Genomic DNA, 25266 nt, shown 5'->3' with positions numbered 1-25266 from the left:
AACCTGCTTCTCAGTAGAGCTGTCTATATATGCTGTCTTTCAGTTACCAAATTTCACAGCAGCGTGACTCTCATTGCCTGGTAACTGGCATTCTCACAAATATTTCTTCTATACTTGGCCGTACATTACTTGACCTCTCAGTAGCATTCAGCCCAGTTGATCACTCCTTTCTGCCTGAAATACTTCAGCCTTCTCTAATGCCACACCAACTACTCAATTCTTGGGCCCCACTGGTGACTTCCCTCCTCTGTGTGGCTTTTGGATGTGAGGGCCCCTCTGACACTGTCGTAGGTCCTGCTGTTACACTTCTCACCAGTCTTGACCCCTTTACTGGAATGTACTGGAGACCACTCAGACTTAAGCCATCCACATCGCCCTTGATCCACTCACCTCCCTCACTTACCTATTTGTTTTTTTTTTCTTTCTTTCTTTTCTTTTTTTTTTTTTTTGAGACGGAATCTCGCTCTGTCGCCCAGGCTGGAGTGCAATGGTGCGATCTCGGCTCACTGCAACCTCTGCCTCCCGGGTTTAAGCAATTCTGTGCCTCAGCCTCCCGAGTAGCTGGGATTACAGGCATGAGTCACCACGCCCAGCTAATTTTTGTATTTTTAGTAGAGATGGGGTTTCACCATGTTGGCCAGGCTGGTCTTGAACTCCTGACCTCGTGATCCGCCCGCCTCGGCCTCCCAAAGTGCTGGGATTACAGGCGTGAGCTACCGCACCTGCCCTCACTCACCTATTTCAAGGCAGCGCTCAAACTAGGAAGGCTTGTTGTTATCCCTCAATGATCACTACCTCATTCCAGACATCTAGTGCTTCAGCAAGTCCTGTTGGTTCTAACGCCAGAATACGTACATGGTAGCAATCTCATCAATTCTCTCCAAGTTCCCCTGCGCTACCTTGCCTTAAAAGCCTCTTGTGCTAAAAATAAAAATCTTTAAAACAGCTTGCAAGGCCACTGGGACAGTCCTATAACCTCCTTCTCCCCCTAGGATCACTGTGGTCACAAAGCCCAGAAGCCAGCCTGAATGGGGGTCCTGCTGGCCAGAATAATGAAGGACAGTAAAAGCAATAGGAGTCATGAGTCCAGGCTAAGGAGGGATGGACAGATAGAATAAATGCAGGACAAGGGAGGGCACGTGCTTACAGTAGCAGGCCTAGGGTCATGCAGGAGGACTAGAGCTGAAAAACCATCATGTTGCAACCACTGAGTAAAGATTGATTCAGGTAAGGATCATTCATGTGTGTTTCATCTCGGGGTTGTTTGGATGCGGAGTAGGATATTTGCATTGTTTTAAAGGATAGTCCCACAGATCACTTATTACTTACAAGGGAAAAAGTAGTCATAAAACAAAAGAAAAATGGACAATGCTTGGACACCATAATAAAAATTAACACTGCCAACAAGGAGCATGGACATTGTATGGCTTCAGATGTAATGTAAAGGACAACCTCCGTTGAAAAGGGCAACTTCTGTAGTATTCTCATCTGGAATGCATTACCTAATCCTATCGTAAGAAGACATTAGAAAAAATAAAGATAATTCCATTTTTTTTTTTTTTTTTTTTTTTTTGAGACGGAGTCTCACGCTGTTGCCCAGGCTGGAGTGCAGTGGCGCGATCTCGGCTCACTGCAAGCTCCGCCTCCCGGGTTCCCGCCTTTCTCCTGCCTCAGCCTCCTGAGTAGCTGGGACTACAGGCGCCCGCCACCGCGCCCGGCTAATTTTTTGTATTTTTTTAGTAGAGACGGGGTTTCACTGTGGTCTCGATCTCCTGACCTTGTGATCCGCCCGCCTCGGCCTCCCAAAGTGCTGGGATTACAGGCTTGAGCCACCGCGCCCGGCCAAGATAATTCCATTTTTTTAATGGTTTTTGGTGTTGTTTTGTTTGTTTGTTTGAGACAGAGTCTCGCCATGTTGCCCAGGCTGGAGAGTAGTGATGCGATCTCAGCTCACTGCACCCTCCACTTCCTGGGTTCAAGCGATGCTGCTGCCTCAGCCTCCCGAGGAGGTGGGATTATAGGCACACATCACCACGACCAGCTAATTTTTGTATTTTTAGTGTAGTCAGGGTTTCACCATGTTGGCCAGACTGGTCTTGAACTCCTGATGTCAAGTGATCTGCCCACCTTAGCCTCCCAAAGTGCTGGGATTACAGGCATGAGCCACTGTGCCCAGCCTGTAACTTACTTTCAAATGCCTCTGAAAAAATTATGTATTGATAGATAGCAAATAATAAAGCAATTGGGGCAAAACGTGCACAGTAAGTGAATCTGAGAAAGGGAGTTGTATTAGATAGGACTGTGGTAACAAATTTCCACAGACTAGGTGGCTTGGACAACAGAAATGTATTGTCTCACAGTCCTGGAAGCATCTTCAATTCGAAAGAGCCTGAGGGATAATTTTAGGTGATAAACCCTGGCCAATGTCTGACTGCGTGGGCAAACATGGAATTCTAGTAGGGAATACCTTAATGTGTTTTGCACTGGCCTGCTCTCAACAGTGAAGCAGGCCAGGCACGGTGGCTCACGCCTGTAATCCCAGCACTTTGGGAGGGAGGCTGTGGCAGGAGGATCATCTGAGGTCAGGAGTTCGAGATCAGCCTGGCCAACATAGTGAAATCCCATCTCTACTAAAACTACAAAAATTAGGTGTGGTAGTGGGTAATCTCAGTTACTTCGGAGGCTGAGGCAGGAGAATTGCTTGAACCAGGGAGGCAGAGGTTACAGTGAGCCAAGATTGTGCCACTGCACTCCAGCCTGGGCAACAGAGCAAAACTCTGTCTCAAAAAAAAAAAAGTGATGCACTCATAAGTGGTGTACAACTGGATCAATGTAGCCAAGAACCCAGAAACTCAAAACCCTTGCTTATTTCCTTGAACCCAAGGACAATTTGTCCTTGTGTTGAAATGACTAATTAGATCAGTCCGTCATGAAGTTTTGTGATTCTTTTTTTTCTCCTTAAAGATCATCTTCAATCCAGAGGGTTTCCCTTGTTCCAGGAAATGTTTCACCTCCATGTGAAGATTTAATTTTTACAGAAACTGAAATTTCCCTCGTTTATTATCTAGATGAACCCCTAAAATCTATTCAATAAGGTTTGATCTTTGATGGAATAGACCAGAGTTGTATAATGTGGCAGTGGCCCCAAGGAACAGTTTGTAGGAGGAGATTGTTGTTCTTTTCTGGAAAAAAAAAAAAAAAAAACTTTCCAGAAGACATTGATGGTACCCATAGGTGCCCTGCAGTGGGTCCACTTCCAACAGGCTCAAGCCTGGATTTGGGGGGTGAGGTTCCTACCTTCTCCTAGATAACATTCAGCATCACTGAAGCCAGTAAACTCACCTCCCAAGGAACCGTTACCATCTCTACTATTTACACCCATGGCATGAGTCGGCTGCTCAAGACCTTTGATGAGAATCTTGAAAAAGAAAACCATGAATCGTTGGAGAGTATATCTTTACACTTATTTGCAACAGATGGCTCAGTCCCTCAGTATTCAAGAAGCAGCTCTGGGATCGTGGAGAGCTGTGTGGCAATCACCCTCTGCCCACCCTGCAGGTTTTGGGGGCTTGGAGTTGGTTTTCACCACAATTCTGTACACCTCAGAGACTGGGCCGTAAGATCAAGCCTGTAATTATCTCACAGGCATCAGTGATGATGTTATGAATGCAGCTTATGCCTTCATGTGGAGAAAGAAACAGTAGGGGCTGATTAGCCCCGAAGAAGTTAAGTACTGTTTTCCACCATGTCTATTAATAAAGAAGGGAGGAAGAGCAAGCGCGTGGCAGGGATGCGTAGCGCATCCACATGGAAACGGAGAGTCTCTCTCTCTCAAAAATCTGCTTCCCTGACTGCTGTCCTTTTAGTAGCCTCATAAAATGGAGACAAGACTCTCCTCAGCTGTCCTGAGGAGGAAAAAAAAAATATATGACATAAAAATAAATGAGGTATAAGTAGCTCTTTTGGAAAAGCTACTGTGGTTATTTTTTCTTTACTAAAATAGCTGCTTTCTCTCTCTCGAATATTTACCTTGACAGATGACGCAGCTGCTCGTTTTAGTTCAATCAGCCAGAAACTAAATTGCACATGTTAAACATTGTCACTACAAATAATTGATGATGACTTGTAAACAGGGGGCCATTTGAGGATCTATTTGAGGATCCTCCACGGAGAGTGGCTCTCCACAGGCTCAGCAAAGCACCTAAGCATGTTCTCATTCCCCTTTAAGGGACCGATATACTATTAAGCTCTTAATTTCCTTTAATGGCTACTGGTTGTTTCCTTTCATGGAAACAAGAATAAAATCCACTTATGTTGCTCCTGAACAAGATTCCGTGGTGTTGAACACTGGTATTTAGAATTTTAATGAACCCTGGCTGGGCACAGTGGCTCACGCCTATAATCCCGGCACTTTGGAGACCGAGGTAGGTGGATCACCTGAGGTCAGGAGTTCGAGATCAGCCTGGTCAACATGGTGAAACCCTGTCTTGACTAAAGATACAAAAATTAGCAAGGCTTGGTGGCGGGCGCCTGTAATCCCAGCTACTCAGGAGGCTGAGGCAGGAGAATCACTTGAACCCGAGAGGTGGAGGTTAAAGAGAGCTGAGATTGTGCCACTGCACTCCAGCCTGGGTGACAAGAGTGGGACTCTGTCTCAAAAAAGAATTTTAATGAAACCTGCCTCCCAAACATTATTTTGCAGCAATCTTAGAAGAATGCCCCACCTCTGGAATAGAGAAGCAGTTGGGAAGGAACAGTTGCATGTTCCCTACACCTGGGCAACAGGCAGGCCCCTGACAACCACAAGTAATTCTCTTTGCTGAGAGCCGGGATCTTGCAACAGCTTGTCATTAGTGCTGTTTAGCATTTAATTTGCCTTTAGTTAGGTAACAAGCATTTATGGATTACCTGTTAGGAACGAATGCACAGTATGGGAACAGAGGGATGAATGAGGCACAGACTCTGCTCACAGGCTACTTGGGGCTAGAAATATCTACTCAGGAAAGAAAACTTGAAAGCAGTTAGCAAATGCAAACCGATATACCATTACAGGGAATCATCACTCTTTCCAAATTCAAGGCTCTAACTCCTGGCACACTTCTAAGGAAAAAAGATACGTGTTTCTGCGTCCCGTCTCATGATGGGAGTCAGTCCTCCTGTGGGCTAAGGAACTGTCTGGCCTTCTCTTCCTCTGCAGAGTCCGGGTGTGATAGAGACACAGGATAGAGGCAGCCACCACCCATTGAAAACCAGCCTGTCTGCCGGATCTGGCGACCCCCCTAAGGTCTTTGGTAAAAACTGTAAGTGCTGCCAATCCATGTCCACCACATGCCTTGGGCTGTGAATGAATCCCAGCTCACTGCCATCCTGGACACGACTAGGCCTCAGTTTTTACCAAAGACCTTAGGGGCGTCGCCAAATCCGGCAGACAGGCTGGTTTTCAATGGGTGGTGGCTGCCTCCATCCTGCATCTCTATCACACCCGGACTCTGCAGATGAAGAGAAGGCCAGACAGTTCCTTAGCCCACAGGAGGACTGACTGGCATATCCTCACTCCCATCATGAGACGGGATGCAAAAACACATATCTCTTTTCTTTAGAAGTGTGCCAGGAGTTAGAGCCTTGAATTCGGAAAGCGTGATGATTCCTCGTAATGGTATATCGGTTTGCATTTGCTAACTGCTTTCAAGTTTTCTTTCCTGAGTAAGCACTTACAGGGAAGGCTTTCCAAGGGGCCGAACGGTCCCTAGCAGTTAGGGAAGCGAACGTTGGAAGTGCAGGTCAAGGTCTCAGAGTGAGCAGTGTGGCTGGGCCAGAGAGGGCCTTCCAAGTGCCTAGGCAGTGGAGGCAGCTGGACACAGCTGACGTGACAAGGCAAGGCTGGATCCCTCAGACTCTGGGAATTCTCCAGCCATCAGGCTTCACAGAGCACTGCTTCTGTGCTAAGTTCCTGATGCCAAGGAAAGTGAGAGAGACATGGCCCTGGCCTCAAGAAGCTTTCCGGGCAGATGGCTATGTATCCAGGATATGTTAAGGGAGGTGTAATATTAACCAAAAGTGGAGCTCCGAGCTCCTACCCTTGGCAGAGGGCTTCTTGGAGTAGATCGTGTCTGGACCCTGCCCAGGGGCGTCTTGGAGTAGATGGTGCCTGGACCGTGCCCAAGGGCGTCTTGGAGTAGATCGTGCCGACCGCACTGAATCACTGTAAGCCGGGTCAAGTCGGGGAATGGCAACCCAGGCCGCGGGAAGTGCATATCTGGGACATGGAGGGCACAGACAGCTGTGGTTCTCCGGCAGTGAGATGGGTGCTAGGCCACCAACTGGGTCTGAGAGATTCTTGACCCATCTGGGAACTGCATGTACTATGGATTGTAAAGGGTCAACCTGAGAGATAGAAAGACCCAGGGAAAAGGCCCCTAACCCTTCACTTCAGTGTCTGGGGATGCATGGACTCGGGAAGAGTCTCCGGCTGGCTCCGATGCAGTCTCTGCTTCTGCAGAAGGGGCCTTGCTCACGCAATCTTCAGACTTGCATTCCCAGCTGGTGCCCAGCACCATGAATATATGTAAAGATAACAACTCTAAAGAGGGATAAAATGTATTTTTTGGTCGATTTTTATTTTTCAAACACATTTAGCATTCTCTGATGTTTAAAAAATGCTTTTAATAGAGCACAGACTCCTTTCCTCAGTGGTGAGGAGACAGATTTAAGGGCTGCAGCTCAGACAGTCAGTGCCAGCTAGCATTCAGGGATCCAAGTGTGAGAATCAAATTGTCGTTTGATGTGTGGATTTGGCAAAGGCTCAGCACGCCTTGGAGACGGTGCCCGTGGCCCACGCTGGGTGGCAGGTGCTTCTGCCTTGGGCTCTCTCTGTTCCTGCCGGCCGGGCCTGTCATCGGCTGAAAAGCCGGCATCTCCCACATCCATCAGCTCCTCTCTGGAGCTGAGTCGCTGGACAATGTGACCACACTTAAGAGGCACAGCATGCTCCTGCTGGGTGGAATTTTAGGACACCTGGTCTGTGACCTCTTCATCATGAGATGAAAGGGAACTTCCCTACAGTCCCACAAATAGGGGCAGAGCGGCACTGGAGCTGGCGCCCGACTCCCGGCAGGGAAGGGTTCTGTCCTCATTTGGGCATATTCTGTTTCTGCCCACCTGGTGTGTGCCCTCCCTGACTCCTGCCCCGTTTCCAGACCCGGCTCATGCCTACTTCTCACACTAAGCAGCTCCCTGAAGCCACCGCTTGGAATCTCTGCGGTGCTTACTATCTGCTCCACCCCTTTTGTTTGTCCATTTGTTATGGAGGTGTGTGTTTAAATGGGCAAAGCAGCATGCTGCCAGGGACACCAGGAAAGCCCACTTAGCCATCCACTGGAGACTCTGACAACTAGAGGAAACCTGGGAGGCCACATGACAGATATGGAGACAGGCTGAGAGAAGGCAGGGGACGTTCCCAGGTTATGCAGTCAGCCAGGGACAAAGCCGGGACTTTGGAGCCCAGGTCCTCTGCTCCCTGCCAGGCCTCCTTTCATAAGGACGCGAGCGATTGCCAAGAGCAGAGCCCGAGGAAAGGGAATGGAGGAGAACTCGATGAGAAGGGGGAGAATACCAAGGCCAGGTCACCAGGACTCAGCACAGGGCCTTGCAGAGCAGGTGCTTCTAAATGCCCAAGAGACGCAGGTAGAGAGGGAGAGATGGGGGTACCAAGGAAGGGTCTCAGTAGCTCTATGGGCACATCTCTGGGCATGGGACAGAGAAAGAAGGGCAGAAGGAAGGGCACCGGAAACACAGCTACGCCTAGATTTGGAAAGCCAGTGACCTCGAAAAGGATGTTCCGGACATAGGGAAGACCATGAGCAAGGCTGCACTTGTAGGAAGGACCGGGACCTGATCCACTGGCAGTAAAGAAACGTCACTAAGGAAGTGGGGGCAATGGCAGGAAGTGAGGGCCAGAGTGAGGAGACAGGAGCCCAGCCTGGGTCTTGTTTGGGATGATGCAGCCTCCATGGGCCAAGCAGGAACAGTAGGAAAAGACCGATGGTACAGCCCCCACTCTCAGGACGTCCCTGTCTCCAAGGGAGACAGCCACACAACACTGAGGTGGGGCGGTGAGGAAAGCAGGGATCGCTGGGGAGCGTGAGGGACTCACTCGCCCAGCACAGGAGGCAGGGCTGGGCGGCTCAGGTGAGGGAAGTGATGGCTCCAAGCGCCCCAGCTGGGGTGACAGCTGCAGAGGGCGGCTCAGAGTGGAGGGGCTGTCCCAGGAGCTGGTGAGCTTACCAGGGACAAGATGTCCCTTGCCAGGGATGTCACAGAGGCTGTTCCTCAGCTGGATCATGCTGGGCCACCTGACCCAAGGGCCGTCCCTGTCTTAAAATGCACATTGTCCAATAAAGAGTGGAAGAGGATGTTAATGAGCAGGAATGGAGCCAAACTCTATGGGAGAACAGAGCTGGCCAGGCAGAGCCACCAGACACCTGAGGCTCCCTCCTTCCACCACAAACACCATTGCCCCACGGCCTAGAGAGGTGGGTAAAAACCGATCTCCACTGAGATCTCCCAGGACGGGGCCTGCACGCGGCAGCCCCTGTCCCTGAGGGGGTCTCTCCGCAGTGCCAGGGACATTGTGGATGCCCACCTAGCAGGGCTCACGCACCTCCCCACCACCCGCTGGCAACTGCAGTTTGGCCACCCTGGAGCCCTGGCTGGCCGGCACAAGGGCAGGGCCAGCACAGACTCGTTTTATTTATGCTCACAAAGGAGCGTCACTGTTGTTAGAACCATCCTCTGACGTGAGCAGGACAATGACGATCACCACTGTGTAAATCGTGACACTGGACCGGAGGAACTGATGTACCTGCTTCAGGTCAGAGAGCCGTGGAATCTGTGCTGATCCGTTTTCAGATGAAGAGCTGCAGGGTGGAGGGAAAACAAGTGAACTCCAAATGACTTGGTGTCAGAGCCAGGAGGACAGCAAGGCGTACCCAGCCCAGGCACGGGCAGCAGCTGAAGGCTACCGTTTCAGAGCTCAGGGTCTTGCTTGGCAAGGAGAGAGAGAGAGAGAGAGAGAGAGAGAGAGAGAGAGAGAGAGAGAGAGAGAGAGAGAGTGTGTGTGTGTGTGTGTGTGTGTGTGTGTGTGTGTGTGTGTCAATGCTATGTTGGTCCCCAAAATACTTTTTGGAATCTCAATTGGTCTGTGAAATCAAAATGCCAGGCAACCACTGGCTTACGCTTAGAGGGCTCTGACATTCAGGAATGCTCTGGTGGATTGTTGTGTAAAATAACAAAGGACTAGGCCAGGGGCTGCCCAGGGCTCTCTCCTGTTCCCTGCCTGTCCAGGTGACCCTCACCCTCAGAATGCAGCTCAAATCCCACCCGCACTCCCAGGCAACTGCCAACCCGATGGCTCCCTCCTCCTGACCCTGGCTCCCTGGCAGTCCTCAGGGCACCTTCTGCCTTGGCTTGTTTTTCCCGCCTTAGCTCCAGGTGAGCACAGCTGGAACCATGCTCAGAAGCAAGCACACGAAGGCCTGTGACTGCAGACCCCTAAGGAACCTTGCAGATGCTCTCACAGTCCCCACCCCAATTTGCGGATGGAGTGACTCACAGCCGGGGACAAAGGTCCCCTCGCTCTTGCCCCTGCAGTCTACCCACACAGCAGCCAGGAGAGCTTTTAAAAATGCAAAGCAGGTGGTGTTCTCCTGAGTAAGCCCTCCCATGGCTCCCTATCTTAGTACAAAAGCTGAAATCTCATGACCTGTGAGACCCTCCAGCTGGCTCATGGCCACCCCTCCAAAACCGAGTGCTTGCCAGCACACTGCCCACCCAGCTGCAGCCAGGGCCCCACTGCTCAGCACCATCTCCTCAGAGGCCCCCCCATTCTTCCACGGGCATGTTCCCTATCCCCTTAGAGCACGCTTGGGCCTGAACTCACCTTGGGTTCCGTCGCCTGTCTCCCCCACTGGAATGCAAACTCCACAGAAGCAGGGCTTTCTTTGCCCCCTGCCGCATCCACAGTGCCGGGAACAGTGCCTGGCATGGAGCAGGTGCAGCCCAATGACTGACTCCATGAAGTGACGTGAATCACCCACCATGCAGGAAGAGCGGACATGGGTAAATGGGCGATGCCTGGACTCCAGGCGCACTGACTGCATCCTGGCTGCTTGACTGATGTGGTTAATAAATGACTAGAGGGCAAGCCGTCTAAGGCACAGCGGACTGGATACTTGATTAACCCAGTGTCTGTGTTAATTCCAGGTGCCAAAATAATTTCTAGGATTTCACCTGAGACCTAGAGGTAGTTCATTTGAAAATAAACATGATTTCCCAGAAGGCTCGAGCCTTCTCAAGGAAAGCAATGCCCTGGACTTTCCTTCCACAAGAAATCAGGAAGACAGACTTTGGAATTCCCAGTGGGGAAGCGCAGTTGGAGGTGCCGGCCTCGGGCACCACAGCGCGCAATGCTGAACGCAGGGCTCCCAGGCAAAGACTGGGAAGTCCCAACACCTGGGCCCACAGGTGCACCCACATCCTCCCATGCTTTTCCCCTTTCTCCTCCACCCCCGTTTATAGAAGTGATCAGAGGTGAATGAGAAAATGGCGGGGGAACTGACCCCCTGGAAAGTCTGAATTTGAGTGAAATAATGGGCAGAAGTGAACCCTGGAAAGTCTGAATTCTGCTTCATCAAAGCGCAACAGGGACCTGTTTCCCTCTGCTGTCAACCCCAGGGAATGGGGTGTCAATGGGGCCCACAGTCATACTGTCCCAAGCACCAAAGGCATCGCTGCAGGGACCCCTTCTACCCCGACAAGCACAAATGCTCGACGCAACTCCGGGAACGTGTCTTTATTAAAGATGCAAGCAAGCACAGAAGGATCATGTGTAGTGCTCAGTAACATCCATACAGTACTAAAAATAGAAAAATATAAATGAAATTTCACAGAAAGCAGCCTCCCTCACAGAAACACAGGCAAGGTGCTGCCGAGCCCACCGTGCAATGCCACGTGCCACCTGCCTGGCCACGCTTCTCCCCTTTACAAATGAAAACACAGCTTCTCTCTACACCCGTTTCAAATGCAGCACCAAGAACGGAGACCCCTTCCACAGCAGCGACCCTCCTGACCACCACTTTGGGTGCTTCCCAGCCACATAAATGACAGACAACCCCGGTCCCCACGGGGTTGGCTGGCTACTGGCCCCCGTCTCTCCATCGCTTCAGCGAATTTGGGCAAGAAAATTAGGCAGTGAAGCAGTAAAGACCTCACCTTTACTCCCTCAGATACACGGAGGGACGAGGTGGACAGACACGCAGGCGGCCGTGCCAACCTGATCCGAGTGAAACAGGGCTACACTCGCAAAATGGTCCTCCCACGGCTGAGCGCCTCAGGTGCACAGAACAAACTGAACGATAAAGACCCGGGGGTTTTAGAAATTTACTATTAAGCATCTGCTTGGGAGCATTAGTAGGCTATCACTTCAGGAAACAAAGGCAGGCTGCGGAATTCAGCTCAAATTCCGAGCACAACTGGTCCCTTTGTGGCCGACTCTCCACCCACTGCATGCAAATGCTCCTGACTGCGTTAGACTCCCACCTGCCCGCCTCACCAAGCAGACTTCCATCAGCACACGCCCCGCGGGCTCCTCTCTATCCCGCTGGAAGTCTCTGGCAGAGGGACGTCCTTTCTGAAGACCTAGTGACCGGTTTCTGCTTTATTTCAGGAAGGTTCTGAAGAAGTGAACTCCGTCAGAATAAACAAGTGTCCAGATTCCCCCCAACAGACCCAACTCATCCTCTGTTCTCACCATTATCTCAGAACCAAGTGAGAACAGAATGGCTGTGCCTTAGATAATAAAACTACAAAAATAAAGAGTTAACCCTGAGATCTTTCTACCATTCGGGTGTGGCTCGCTCCTGATTCCCCTTGGAAATGAACTTTTATTTGGTTTACTGACATTTATGTAGATTTCCAGTGAAAAGCTCTATAAAATACAATAACTAATATGGGGTTGAAAAGGCAGACATTCTAGTTGCATATATTACAGGCTTTATCCTTATGGTCCAGGCCATTGGAACTGCAATGTGGAGACTGACTGTAATCAGACATGGAGAGGCTGCACGTTCTGAAGGCGAGACAGCTGCTTTGGGTTGGGAATCATCACACTGCCTCCGCTCACGCCGCTCTTCCCTTCCCCCGCTGTTTCACACGCTGCTTCCAGAGTTTGTCCAGCAAGGAATAAATGAATGCATACAGGACTTTTGGCTAGTAGAGTGTCTGGGTATTGTGAGCATGCAAGTTGTTGTTTCTGTTATTATAAATAAAAGTCAAACGTGAGGTCACACTTTCCCATCTTCTGTTTATACACCAAGTCAAACTTCTCATTCATGGAGACGGTGAAGATGTCCTTCCATAGCCCAACTCTTCCTGAAATGCAAACAAGAGAACTGCTGGGGCCACTTGCTGTCGGGCCAGCTACTGAACTAAAGGAAGCCTTGGAAATGGATCTGGAACATTCCAGATCTATTCCTGGGTCCCTTTGAACTTGGCCTATGGGGGTAGGAAGGGCCGTCTGAGCTACAGACCAGGTGGGTCCCCTAACATTTGTGAAACTATTGGATGCAGCAGAACGTGACCTGAACCAGCTTCCCTCTGAGGCTGTAGCGCAGTGAGCCACAGCCACCTCCTGGTGCCATTCCGCACCCCCTGCTGGGACCCGCCAGGGAGACTCTACTCCTGTTCGGTGCTGAGTCCCCAGCACCTAAAACGGCACCTGGCACGTGGCAGGTGTTTAATAAACATCCCAGGAGTGAGTATGATCTGCCGCGGGAGTGCCCTGCTCTGGGCATCGCAGGCAGCTCTGGCCCTCCCCACGGCATTATCCACTCGCAGCTCAACAGCGCCACCAAGGCGTCACTGGCTTCGGGAGCATTTGAAAAGGGAAAAAAACCATCCACAGTGCAGAAAATTTTACAGCAAGTAGGAAGCCCTCCTGACTGCGCCAAAGATGCAGATTTCAAGGAGCCTGCCCTGGCAAACCCTGGGGAGGAATTTAAGGTGAATAAAATAGTTGCAGTATTAGCTAGCTTTAGAGACTAGAGGCAAAATACGCACTGCAGTGAGAATTCCCTGAGTCAACAATAAAATGAGTCTGGGCACAGCCCCCAGCCGCTCCAGCCTAGGCTTGGTCAGAAACCCAGGCCTCTTCCTGGCAGCCACAATGGAGGGCTAAGCTGTGGGCTCAACTGCAGGCACTATGAAGGCTTTGGAAAAACAAAAGACAGAGAGCTCAACATGACAAGAGAAGTCGTTGCTCCCATTGTCTTTGTTAACATAAAATCTTAGGTTGGTCTAGTCCAATAGCAACGGTGACTATGAAGATGTGTGGAGCGGGGATTCCGAACTTCCCAGTTACGGGACTGTGAGCGCATCACCCGAGTACTGGCTCCCTGCTTTCAAAGAACTGCTCGTTTAGAGTTCTTTCTGTTGTCAGCATCTCTGAGATCAGAGCTCTGTCTCCAGCAAACGTCCTTCACTAGCTCTGTTCTTAACGGTGGTCCTGGTCCAGGCAGGACCTCAGGTGTGAAACCGCAACACTGCAAATGCTGAGCTCAAATACCCGCCGTAACATGGACTTTCTCTTTGGTAACAAATAATTATCTATCAGTGTTGGAGAGGGAAAAAAAAACAAGAAAAACTGTTCTTGTAACCCTTTAATGATACCTAAGGGACAGAATTAGAAGCTACTAGAGCAACCAAACTATATTTTCCCATGATTATTTTTCTCAGCTGAGACAGCTGAGAGCTCATCAGAGGAGTCACCCACCTGGTTTAGGATTTGGAATCAAGACAATTTATGCTGTGACATGAATCAAATCTAAGCAATGCAGCTGGCTACTCGGCCCTGCATTCTCACCAACTCAAGAAGATCTTCCCAGCAAAGAGGCAATGTGCTAAAAGAAAACAAATCAAAGAACTGAAATAAAGCAAAACCAAGGTAAACCATGATAAAGCAAACCCAAGGGAAGGAGCATATGGGCACACAGTATGTTCTCGACGCTGCTTCGCCACACACATGAACCAAAAGGGGTATTTTGGAGAAGGTCACATCCAAGGATAACAACACACAGCAAAAGCAAAACTAAAAAAGAGCAAATAAATGTTAAATAATAAATATTTATGAAGATGTAGCCAGGAAAGAAGTCGAGAGGGATTGTGGTTGAGTTAACTTCCTTCTGAGGAGTCCACTGCTCTGCCTTTAGAGACGGCGCTTTGCGCTTGACCTTCAGAACCACCCTGAGCCATGATCAGCCCCTTTTCAGAGAACAAAAAGCCGCAAAAGCTCAAGGCCTGACCTAAGTTGCGTTCCCAGAGGGCAGCAGAGCTGAGCTGCAGCCCACCACTTCTCTCATCCGTCCCAGGCATCTCCCACTCCATTTTATGGGGGCTGCTGCTGAAGACCCATCCACATTTCTGGGCCCTCCCCTCAAACATTCTCCTCAACCCAGGAAGTGCCCAACACACCAAGTGTCCGTAAGGTTCATACTTACCAAGAGGCGGCCTCCTATGGCCAAGGCCAGCACCCTGGGATTTAAGAGCCTGGGCTCTCCACCATCAGGGTCAAATGCCACACAGCCTTAAGGACAGGGGGAGCAACCCAGGTGGATCTGGGGAGGATTCCTGTCAGGAACACTGTCCCCATCTCCAGCTGCCTCAGGCCCACTGTCACTTGCCACCAAGAGCAGGAACTGGCCTCGCTCTGTGCAGCGGCGTAGCTTGGTACTGTCTGCTTAAGTTCACCACCCCGAGGTGGGGCTAGGCCCCATCTGTGCTGCCTGCACCCAGAAGATGCTCGGTCAGCGTCCACTCAGTGAAGGAGGAAAAACGGTGTCTCCTACCTTCCCGCTCACTTCACTGAACTCTCCCATGAGTCAGTTAGAGACTGAGAAACCCGTCAGCACACTTTGTGCTCTGAAATGTCATCGCACCAAACCCATCTCCTGGATCTGCTCTGTGAGGCGTTTGATCTCAGGCCATCGGAGTAGACCCCCCCACTCAGAAACATCCCACCCACAAAGCCTGAAACGCACTTCTTCACATTAAAACACTGTTTGCTTGGAGGCAATGCAAACACCAGCGGGCAAGGCACTCCGTCACTCCATGAGCTCTGTGCCATCCACAGGCACCAGCCAACAGAGCACAGGCCATGGCCAGCTACGGACTGCTGGAAAAGGAGAGCACGGAGGGCAACAAGCTAGACCTGGCTCTCTAAGCAGGCAGAGAAAGCAGCCTGGCTGGGGCGGGGAGCGCCTGGGCGGGAGGCGGGGTGGGGCACATACCCCGGCCCACGGGCAGGGCCTCAGCGTTGCAGCACTGGTCCACCAGCTGGTGGCAGTGCTCTGTCAGGGCTTCCAGCTGGGTCTTGTCACAGGACACCCCCAGGAATCTGGCCAGCTGCTCCACCATCGTCACCAGGTCCTGGAAGACAAGTGCAGAGAGCAGAGCAGCCCATGAGAGGCGGGGCCTCTTACTGGACATGACTCCAAGCTGGGCACACACTGGGGACTTTTTACACGTGGCCTTCCTTACTTAATGCTCATGACAAGGCTGACATCAGCCTTGTCTGGAAATAACACTAAGAAGTTAAGGAATTGCCCAAGCGTGCTCAGCTCTCAAGTGGAGATCCTGAATTCAAACCCTGCTCCTCCAGGGAATTGGGATGCAGACATGAGGTCTTAATAGAGGCTGTGGTTAATTTTTAACAGCAGCAAGAAGTAAAAAACATATTTCAGAACATCGTTCTTGTGAGGAGCAAGACCTAATGGGCTCCTCTTTCCCTTCCTGCTGCCCGTCAGCTGGCCTCTGGGCTGGCCCTTGGGAGCTCAGGGAGGCCCTTCTGGTCTCCAGACAGCCCTGCACTGGGCAGGAAGCCCGCTTCATCAGACGCGAGATTCCGTCATGCCTGCCGTACCCTGCCCCATTATTTTACCACACCTGACAGTGGCATGTGGCTAACGTCTTAAGGGGCCATTCCCCAGCCCCCCACCCCTGCCACTTTCTCCCCAGAAGGAGGCTCCTCCTCTACTCAATCAGAGCCCTGAGCTGTCGCCTAGAGGTGCCTTGGTCCTCATCAGAAAAACGCTGCAGGCCGTTTCCTTTCCGGAGGTTTGTAGAGCAAATTCCCACATTAGAGCCTCTGAAAAGTCCTACAGTGAAAAGATGATTTAATTTCTTTAATGCAGCACTTCAGAAACCTTGAAAGAAAATGTTCTCTGACCGCTGGTGTGGGCGTCAGCTCCTCCCTGGGCCCCACAGTGCGGGGACCCCTGCGGCAGCAGTGCGGGTCTGATTCCGGCCTCGCGCTACCTCCCATGGGGAGGGGTGTGGTGCACCCGCGGCGCGGGGCTTGACGGAGAGTCGGAGGAACAGTTATTAGAGAATGAGCCAAGGAATAAAGAGCTCCCTGTCCCTTGCCCTGCCGCCAAGAACTCCATTTCAAAGAAAAAGGGTAGCCATGGAGAGAGAGTGAAGAAACCTGGCTCTCAGAAGAGACGCTGCAAGAAGGACACTGCCAGCTTAAAATCAGCCTGCCAGAGCGGTCAGCAGAATCCTCCTGGGGCAGCTCATCGCCGGTGTGATGTCCATCTCAGAGGAAGGGGCGTTTCTGCCAGGCCACGTCCAGCAACATGTCACGGGACACTTGCTGGTTATGAAACCCAGCGGGAATCAGGCAGAGCGCCCAGGTCAGCTGGCAGGGGATGGCCCACTTCACCACTCTGAGTCGCACATTCTCCATCTGGAACTAGCGACGGGGCCGCAGCAAGAGGCTGCACACCATGACACAGAGCCAGCGTGTCTGGGTCGAGGTGACTGTGAGGATGAAGTGGGGATACCTGGGGTGCCTGGCACAGTGCGCGGCTCGTGGGAAAAGCGCCCTGGAATTGTGCGGTTCAGTGGAGCATGGGCGGTGAGGGCTCCGGCAGGAAGCACTCCCTCTCAACCCGGGGTGAGAACTCACGGACTCACACCCTGGAGACAACCACGCTCACTCAGGGGTAGTTTTCTGGAGTAAGATGTAAACAATACTAATTCCTAAAAATGTGACTTAACCTCTATTAAAACAATCCATTACTGAGGTTCCTAAAAAAAGAATAAACCCATGCCAATTAGAAGGCGAAACGCTGACTGTCCCAGGGATGCCACTGAGTCACTCAGACTGGCTTTGGTAGAAAATGAAGTCCCAGCACTGACCCCGGCAGCTCTTAAAGGTCCAGGTAGGACTGGTGGCCTTGACCCTGATGGACTGAAAGCAACAGGTCTCACCACTTCCACTGCGGAGCCTGGAAGGCACAGAAGGATGAACCGCCCTTTAAGGGCTTGGAATAAGGTGTGTGTTTGGACCTTAAAACTTCAGCCCGTCATCGCTGAGGACACTGACACCCCAGGAGGAAACTGCTGACCCGGCAGCCGCCCCTCAGATGTGTGGGCAGCTGGCCAGGCGGGCACTTCCCCCATTCACCTTCTCATGTTGGGGCCTCACTGGCCCTGGGCAGTGCATGTCCAATGCCATGTCACTGTGGCAAAATAGTGACCAGCTGACAAATGCACACCCAGGGCCCCAGAAATTCCACTCCTGGGTATGGGCCCAATAAGCACAAATGCTGACGTCCACCAGGACTCCAGAACATCCACGGAGGCTTTATTCATGACCACCCCAAAATGAAAACAGCCTCCACGCCCGGCAACACTGGATGGGTGAAGCAGCGGTGGCATATTCGTGCTGCACTGGAGCACCAGCCACAGCACAGGAAGAACGGAGCTCCGCGCCACGTGGGTGGAGGAGCCTCGCCGTCCACACAGAAGCCAGAGAGCAAAACACATGAGAGTCCCACATCCGACAGCTTCCGAAGAGGCAACACCAAGCTCCGGCGAGGGAGATCAGAGCGCAGTGGCCTCTGCGAAGCAGGGCTGTCAACTGCAAGAAGCTGGAATGTTCTGGATCTGGAAGGTGGCTGCCCGGATGTGACAGGTAAAAGGCTGTCAAGTCCCACACGTGTGCCGAGTACACCTCACTGTGCATGACACCTCCACAAAAAGCCACACACCAGGCAGGCCCGTCCCAGGCCTACACGTAGGTGATTCTCACACAGTCCTCCCAGCCATGCAGTGACAGGGGGTGCTGTCACCTCCCCACTTTACAGAGGCTTGGGGGGGTCAGGACTTTGGCCTGAGCAGCCAGTGTCCAGAGCCTGTGTTGTTCCCCAGAACCACAGGAAACCACAGCCAACGGCTTCATAGAGGTCAGCAGCAGGACCAGGGTTCCCACCTGCTTGGGCCACATCCTCCTCTCTACTACACTGTCCTCTGGGCATGAACAGGGACCCTAAATGTGGCTCTGTGTCAAATTGTGTGGACAAGAGGCAGACAGGTGGGAGGCCCACAGAGCGTCAGACAGGCTTACCCAGCAGTCGGCTCCGTGGTGCGTGTGACCTTGGACCACCGCATGACCTCGCTCTTTCCTCACCATGACACAGAGCCACGGTGAGGACCCATTTGGGGAACCGACAGCACGCACCAGCCGGCAGCAGACCCGCAGATGGGGTCCCTCCTGCACACCAAGCAAGCCCTGAAAGGCCACGCTCCTGCAAAGGCTGACCTGGCCTGTGCTGACCACAGGCCCGGGTGCCAGAGCACAAAGGAACCCAAGAGTAACTGCAGCAAATGCAACGCACACACCCCGCCCCAGAACCACAACACACACCCCGCCCCAGAACAACACACACACCCCGCCCCAGAACCACAACACACACCCCGCCCCAGAACCACAACACACACCCCGCCCCAGAACCACAACACACACCCCGCCCCAGAGCCACAACGCACACACCCCGCCCCAGGGCCACAACGCACACACCCCACCCCACGGCCACAACGCACACACCCCGCCCCAGAGCCACAACGCACACACCCCACCCCAGGGCCACAACGCACACACCCCGCCCCAGGGCCACAACGCACACACCCCGCCCCAGAGCCACAACGCACACACCCCGCCCCACGGCCACAATGCACACACCCCGCCCCAGAGCCACAACACACACCCCTCGCCCCAGAGCCACAACGCATACCTCCCAACCCTAGCACCACAAGGCACACACCCCCGCCCCACAGCCACAACACACACAACCCCGCCCCAGAGCCACAACGCACACCTCCCAACCCTAGCACCACAAGGCACACCCCCCGCCCCAGAGCCACAACGCACACACCCCACCCCAGGGCCACAACGCACACACCCCGCCCCACGGCCACAACGCACACACCCCCGCCCCACGGCCACAAGGCACACCCCCCCGCCCCACGGCCACAACGCACACCCCCCGCCCCAGAGCCACAACGCACACCTCCCAACCCTAGCACCACAAGGCACACACCCCAGCCCCAGAGCCACAACGCACACCTCCCAACCCTAGCACCACAAGGCACACACCCCGCCCCAGCGCCATAGGGGACTGCGTGTGGCTCTGTTCACAGCCAGGTCTGGAGTCTTCCTGCAGGTGTGGGGGAAGCACAAGGCCGGCCTTCCCGCCCCTGGGCTTCTGACCTCCAACCCCAGCACTGGCTCACCCTCCCCCACACCCAGCTCTCCTCTCTGTCCTCCGGCCAACCTCCTCCCTATCCCAGCTCCCACCCGCTCCTACTCAACCTAAACCTGCTTGTCTGTCAGCCATTGGCACCAGCAGCCCCACAGCCTGGCCTCGTCTGTCCCCTACACCAACATGGTTTCCAGCAACCTCACGGTCCACACCTGCACCCCATCCTCTTTCCTCTTTCCTATGGGCCAGGCCACAGGTGTCTCCTGCCTGTCCTGCCACCAGAAGCCCCTCTGCCCAGGCTCCAGCCCCAAGCCCTCCTGCCTCTGCCTGGACTAAGACCTTGTCCCATTAGTTCTTTTCAACCCCTCCCCCAGCTCCTGCCTCCTCCGCAACACCTAGAAAATGCCCAGTCTCTCCTGTGGTGACCCAGGCTCCCCAAGCTACTAGCTACCTCGTGTCTCACTGCAGACACTGGCCTCTCCTCAATGTCCCATCAACCACCACTGTAAAGCACTCCAAAGGCCCCCTGATAAGCCAAGCCCCAGTCCCCTCCCCACGCCCGCCTTCCTGGGTCCCTCAGCCTCGCACAGCATGGCTGCCCCGCCCCACCTCAGGCTTTGACAGGCTGCTCCCCACACCCCCAACCCCTCTTCCAGTCCACAAACCGTCCTCTGTCCCTCCTCAGACAAATCCCTCCTCAGACAAATCCCACATGTGCATTGTAAAGGGCTCCCTGAATCAGGAGCTGCCAGGCCTGGCGAGGGCCGGGCACCCCAAGGACAGCTGCTCCGGCAGCACTCACCCGATGCATGTCTTCATACTTGAGAAAAAGCACGTTCGAGTCCATGCGGTGCTCCCAGAACTCCTGCACGTGCTCAAACCAGGAGCCATAGCCCACTGCGGAGACAGGGGACAGGGTGAGCCACACAGCTGGGCAGGAGAAGCATGCACATGGGGCTGTCCCCACCCCACAGGGCTGCCCTCCTGCCACCCAGCAGCCGTGATGAGGACATCGTGATCCCTGCAGACACGTCCGGCAAAGGCCCCCGAAGCACTCACGTCCTGAGCCATCCCAGCCCTCCCACCTTGAAGACCTGACCATGGGGGTGATGGCCTCTGAGGTGGTCTCTGTGGTACCTGGCAGTGGATCGCAACAGTGCCCATTACTTTATCCGCTTAACAAGTGGTCACCAGGAAGCCTGGAACAAAGTCCAGAGGAACTGGGACAGGGCCACTAGGGTTTGCTAGTGGGGACAGGGTGGGGTGTAGGAAGTTGTAGGACAGATCCAGAACATGGGGCTCTGCTGGGCAAGAGGGCCACAGGCAGTAGCCTCAGTAAATCGGGGAACTCTCCATGGGAACTGAAAGCTGAAGACGGGCGGGGAGTCCTGTCCTGACCTCCAAGAAGCCAGCACTCCTGCACCCACACCTTGGCCCTGCGCTTCCTGCGTGGCCTGCGCCGCCTCAGAGCCCCTGGTGTGCGGTGGGGCACACAGCCAGGGACCAGCTCATGGGGTCTCCAGCCTGCTTTGCAGTGTTCTTTATAAAAGCTATGGATCTTCCTCTGCCTGCCACATGCGGTGGCCACCACTGTAAGGGATTCTTCCAAAGGGACCTCCATATGACAGAGAGCAAGGCGGGCAGTGGGGGCTGACTGCGCTGAGCAGCGGGAAGCAGCCCAGCTGGATGAGGGGCGCTGGCTGTAGAAATTCCTCTGCTGGGCCCTGCCCCCAGCACCCACACCCCACCAAAACCTCCACTTTCTGTGGAATCAAGCTGAGTCCCAGAGAAGGGAAGACTTCCCCAAGTCACCAACAGGTCAGTAATCATGGAGGCCAGACAGGGAAGTCCAAGTCACCTGACTGCAGGCCCGTCAAGGGGAGCTAAGTCCAAGCAGATGAGCCCCTGGGGCAGAAGGAAGAGTCGAATGGCCCGGTGAACATGGAAGGTAAAGACAAACCCCACTTCATTCCAAGGAAGAATGCACCAAGATGTCAAAAACAGACATCCTCACGACCCGGAGATGCATGGGGAAGATGTGAGGACCCTGGAAGAAGCAAGGCGTGAAGGACTGCACACGTGGTCCTGCACTGATGCGAGGAGCAAGTGCACCGGCCCCGGCGCAGGAGTGGGGACGGGAACCAGCTGCAGGTTGCCGGGTAGAGGCCTTCCCTTCCCGCCAGAATGCCTGAGAGGAGGGAGGACGCAGGGCCCCTCCACGCTCTTCCCTGGGCTCCACGCTGCTTTGTGAAAGGGAAGGAAACCATCCATCTGGAATATTAAGGAAGAATAACAAAACCTCCTTGTCCACCCCAGAGAAGACATGGACACAGAGGCTGCGTGTGCCACACTGCAGGCACCACAGGCACCCTGTCTACACAGCGTCCTCACACGGCAGGCATCACAGGGACCCTGTCTACACAGCGTCCTCACACTGCAGGCGTCACAGGGACCCTGTCTACACAGCGTCCTCACACTGCAGGCGCCACAGGCACCCTGTCTACACAGCGTCCTCACACAGCAGGCATCACAGGGACCCTGTCTACACAGCATCCTCACACGGCAGGCATCACAGGGACCCTGTCTACACAGCGTCCTCACACAGCAGGCATCACAGGGACCCTGTCTACACAGCGTCCTCACACGGCAGGCATCACAGGCACCCTGTCTACACAGCGTCCGCACACGGCAGGCACCACAGGGACCCTGTCTACACAGCGTCCTCACACGGCAGGCATCACAGGGACCCTGTCTACACAGCATCCTCACACGGCAGGCATCACAGGGACCCTGTCTACACAGCGTCCTCACACGGCAGGCGTCACAGGCACCCTGTCTACACAGCGTCCTCACACGGCAGGCACCACAGGGACCCTGTCTACACAGCGTCCTCACACGGTAGGCGCCACAGGGACCCTGTCTACACAGCATCCTCACACGGCAGGCATCACAGACACCCTGTCTACACAGCGTCCTCACACTGCGGGCGTCACAGGGACCCTGTCTACACAGCGTCCTCACACTGCGGGCGTCACAGGCACCCTGTCTACACAGCGTCCTCACACGGCGGGCGTCACAGGCACCCTGTCTACACAGCGTCCTCACACGGCGGGCGTCACAGGCACCCTGTCTACACAGCGTCCTCACACTGCAGGCGTCACAGGGACCCTGTCTACACAGCGTCCTCACACTGCGGGCGTCACAGGCACCCTGTCTACACAGCGTCCTCACACTGCGGGCGTCACAGGCACCCTGTCTACACAGCGTCCTCACACGGCGGGCGTCACAGGCACCCTGTCTACACAGCGTCCTCACACTGCAGGCGTCACAGGGACCCTGTCTACACAGCATCCTCACACGGCAGGCGTTACAGGGACCCTGTCTACACAGCGTCCTCGCACTGCAGGCGTCGCAGGGACCCTGTCTACACAGCGTCCTCACACTGCAGGTGTCATAGGGTGCCTGTCACGGGGCATCCTCCCACTGCAGGTGTCACCTGCCTCCAGGGCCCTTTGCCCTCCAGCCTTGCAAAGTTGGTCGCCATCCTCAGGCACGGTTGTTTATGCAGGTCCCTCCTGCCATCGCCTTGTGCTGCGGTCTCTGAGCCCGGCCTGTCTAGACATGCTTTCAGGGTTCCCATGCATATTAGTTTCCAACGTCTTCAAGACATCAGGCAGGGGAGTCCAGCAGTCCTCAGTACGTGCATGCTCACTGACTGACAATGAAGGATGGAGTACGGGGGTGCTGAGTGGGCCTGTCTACAGGGTTTGCTGGGACCAAGGCACGTGTGTGGGACCTTGCACCCAGTGGAGGACAGGTCTGTGACTGTGGCGACATGGAGAGGCCTATATTAAGAGAACTGTTAACTGCTCTGGCCTGAGCAAGATGTTTGTAGCCTCTTCCATAGCCTCTTCCACGTGCTGGTCTGAATGTGGGCATGGTCCCCGTGCTCTGCAGAGAGGAGGGTCCATGCTGGACCCTAGGAAACAGCTTCAGAAGTCCATGAGTGTGTTGCTCCAAATGCCTGCTGGACCACAAGCGCAGGTGCCAGGGCGGGGAGGCCGTGGGAAGAGAGGCTGGACAGAAGGTCTGGAACAGGCTCAGGGGGCTTCGGGGTGCGGGTCTGGGGTCTCCTGCCCCTCGCAGGCAGGGCCACTTCTCAACAGGCACAGTGGAAGCAGAGGTTCAAGGGCTGGAAACAGAATCATTCCAGGGTTTTCAGGCCCTCGTGGGTTTGTAAATTGCAAGCAACAGAGTTGGCCTGTGGCGCCCTGCACCGCCCCGCCAAGAGGCCCCCTTCAACCAGGCCTGGCGGCAGCTCCAGGTCCACTCCCTAAGTTCCACTTAAACTCAGGGGCATTACGTTCCAGGATCTCTGCTACATGATTCATCCTAATCTTGTCACACAATCCCCCTATAGAACCCCTGATAAGCCACACTGAACAATGCGGCTCAGCATCACTTCAGTTGGGAAATAAAATAGAAAGTGTATTTTCAGCCTTGGGTAGGGATGAGTCTCAGTGTAGATTTAATTAAAGTGCAGCTTTTATGACACATTTCAAAGCTCCTCTGCCTGCACACCCTACACTGCTCACTTCTGTCCCAGGACCCCCAAAAGCCATAGCTGGCCATGGGGAGCCATGGCCCCCATGGAAGGCAGGAGCAGAACTGCACTGAGGAGCTCCTGCCACCACTCCCAAGGGACAGGCGGCCCAGCAGGGCAAGAGAATAAGGACTGGGAGCGAGTGGGACCGAGACAAGGGGCCTGGTCCTGCCTTCCTTGAGTGCAGGGCAGGGTGGAACCCAGCCTCGCTCCTCTGCAGAGGCTGGAACGGAAGCCAGAGAACAGCACCCGGCACTCTCGGCCCGGCTGTCCTCCTCCCTGCCTCCCTGCGGGCACAAGTGTGCCCTGCCCCGGTGGCTTTCCTGTGCCTGAGGTTCAGCCCAGCTGTCCTCCTCCCTGCGGGCACAAATGTGCCCTGCCCCAGTGGCTTGCCTGTGCCTGAGGTTCAGCCCGGCTGTCCTCCTCCCTGCGGGCACAAGTGTACCCTGCCCCGGTGGCTTGCCTGTGCCTGAGGTTCGGCCAAAGGCCCATGCCTGTCACACTTAGCTACAGTCTCCACTCCAGTCCCTGTCACTAACAGCAGTGATACCTGGGCCTCCATTTTTACTGTTTTCATTCTCTCCCTGTTTGAAACCCAGGTAGCAAGGAGGGATGTTTTAACTGGGGAACTTCTCAGACACCCCAACAGTGTGGTATAAGAGAAGGGCTCCGGGGTCAGATGGACCTGCTCTGACACACACCAGCTCTACGGTCTCAGCCACGTTCATGACACCCTCAGCCTCAGTGTCTTCATCTGTAAAGTGGACCACGGGCCTGACCTACGTGGTCCCTGTCAGAACTGGAGACCGTGCCGGGGAAGCACCCAGCACCTGCCAGGCCATCCACGACAACAGACGGCTCCCGTTCTAACATGCCGCCAGGCTGCAACACTCACGCTTATCATTCATAAACCTCCGGCAGAATTCTTGGAAGGTGCCTCGGTAGCTCATGGTCCGCAGAGAGCGGTGGAACTGATAATAAGACACCACCAGGTCCTTGGGGTTGCGAGCCATATAGATGACCTGTGGGCGACAGGAGCGGGGTGAGTCCATGTCTCCTTCCTTCCCA

At 54.0% G+C, this 25266-nt stretch overlaps 2 protein-coding genes across 5 annotated transcripts in view; both read right to left on the bottom strand.

Annotated features, from left to right (window-relative positions):
* Positions 1-6631: 6631 nt before the first annotated feature.
* On the bottom strand, positions 6632-10137 carry LOC144331607 (uncharacterized). Of its 2 annotated transcripts, none has more exons than XM_077949393.1 (3): positions 9938-10137; positions 8861-8915; positions 6632-6993 (listed from the first exon to the last, which is right to left on the bottom strand). In XM_077949393.1, the coding sequence occupies exons 1-3, from the start codon at positions 10012-10014 to the stop codon at positions 6739-6741; spliced, it is 387 nt and encodes a 128-aa protein (XP_077805519.1). In that variant the 5' UTR covers positions 10015-10137; the 3' UTR covers positions 6632-6738. The 2 variants fall into 2 exon arrangements, with proteins under 2 accessions (XP_077805519.1, XP_077805520.1); XM_077949394.1 differs by having other exon boundaries at positions 6632-6990.
* A 697-nt stretch (positions 10138-10834) lies between these two features.
* SULT4A1 (sulfotransferase family 4A member 1) overlaps positions 10835-25266 on the bottom strand; it is a 37563-nt gene continuing 23131 nt past the window's right edge. The window contains exons 4-7 of one of the 3 annotated variants that reach the window (XM_015150530.3): positions 25094-25220; positions 20398-20492; positions 15339-15477; positions 10835-12426 (exon numbers count right to left, since the gene is read on the bottom strand). In XM_015150530.3, coding sequence (XP_015006016.2) covers positions 12314-12426; positions 15339-15477; positions 20398-20492; positions 25094-25220 — 474 coding nt within the window. In that variant the 3' untranslated portion in view covers positions 10835-12313. Of the gene's footprint in view, positions 12427-13825; positions 15478-20397; positions 20493-25093; positions 25221-25266 lie in introns of all 3 variants that reach the window. The other 2 variants (XM_077949392.1, XR_013398906.1) reach the window with 2 other exon arrangements.

The sequence above is a fragment of the Macaca mulatta genome, chromosome 10 (assembly GCF_049350105.2).
Source record: "Macaca mulatta isolate MMU2019108-1 chromosome 10, T2T-MMU8v2.0, whole genome shotgun sequence".
In the NCBI taxonomy this organism is placed as follows: Eukaryota; Metazoa; Chordata; class Mammalia; order Primates; family Cercopithecidae; genus Macaca; species Macaca mulatta.
Note: the sequence above shows the minus strand (reverse complement) of the source record. Positions and strands in the feature narration are given on the sequence as shown.

Excerpts from the sequence above, each read along its gene's own strand:
- LOC144331607 (XM_077949393.1), bottom strand. The coding sequence starts at position 10,014 with ATGCGGCAGGGGGCAAAGAAAGCCCTGCTTCTGTGGAGTTTGCATTCC. Across the intron at positions 8,916-9,937 it reads GACAGGCGACGGAACCCAAG|CTCTTCATCTGAAAACGGAT; the intron begins GTGAGTTCAGGC and ends TCCACCCTGCAG. Across the intron at positions 6,994-8,860 it reads GGCTCTCTGACCTGAAGCAG|CAGGAGCATGCTGTGCCTCT; the intron begins GTACATCAGTTC and ends AATTCCACCCAG.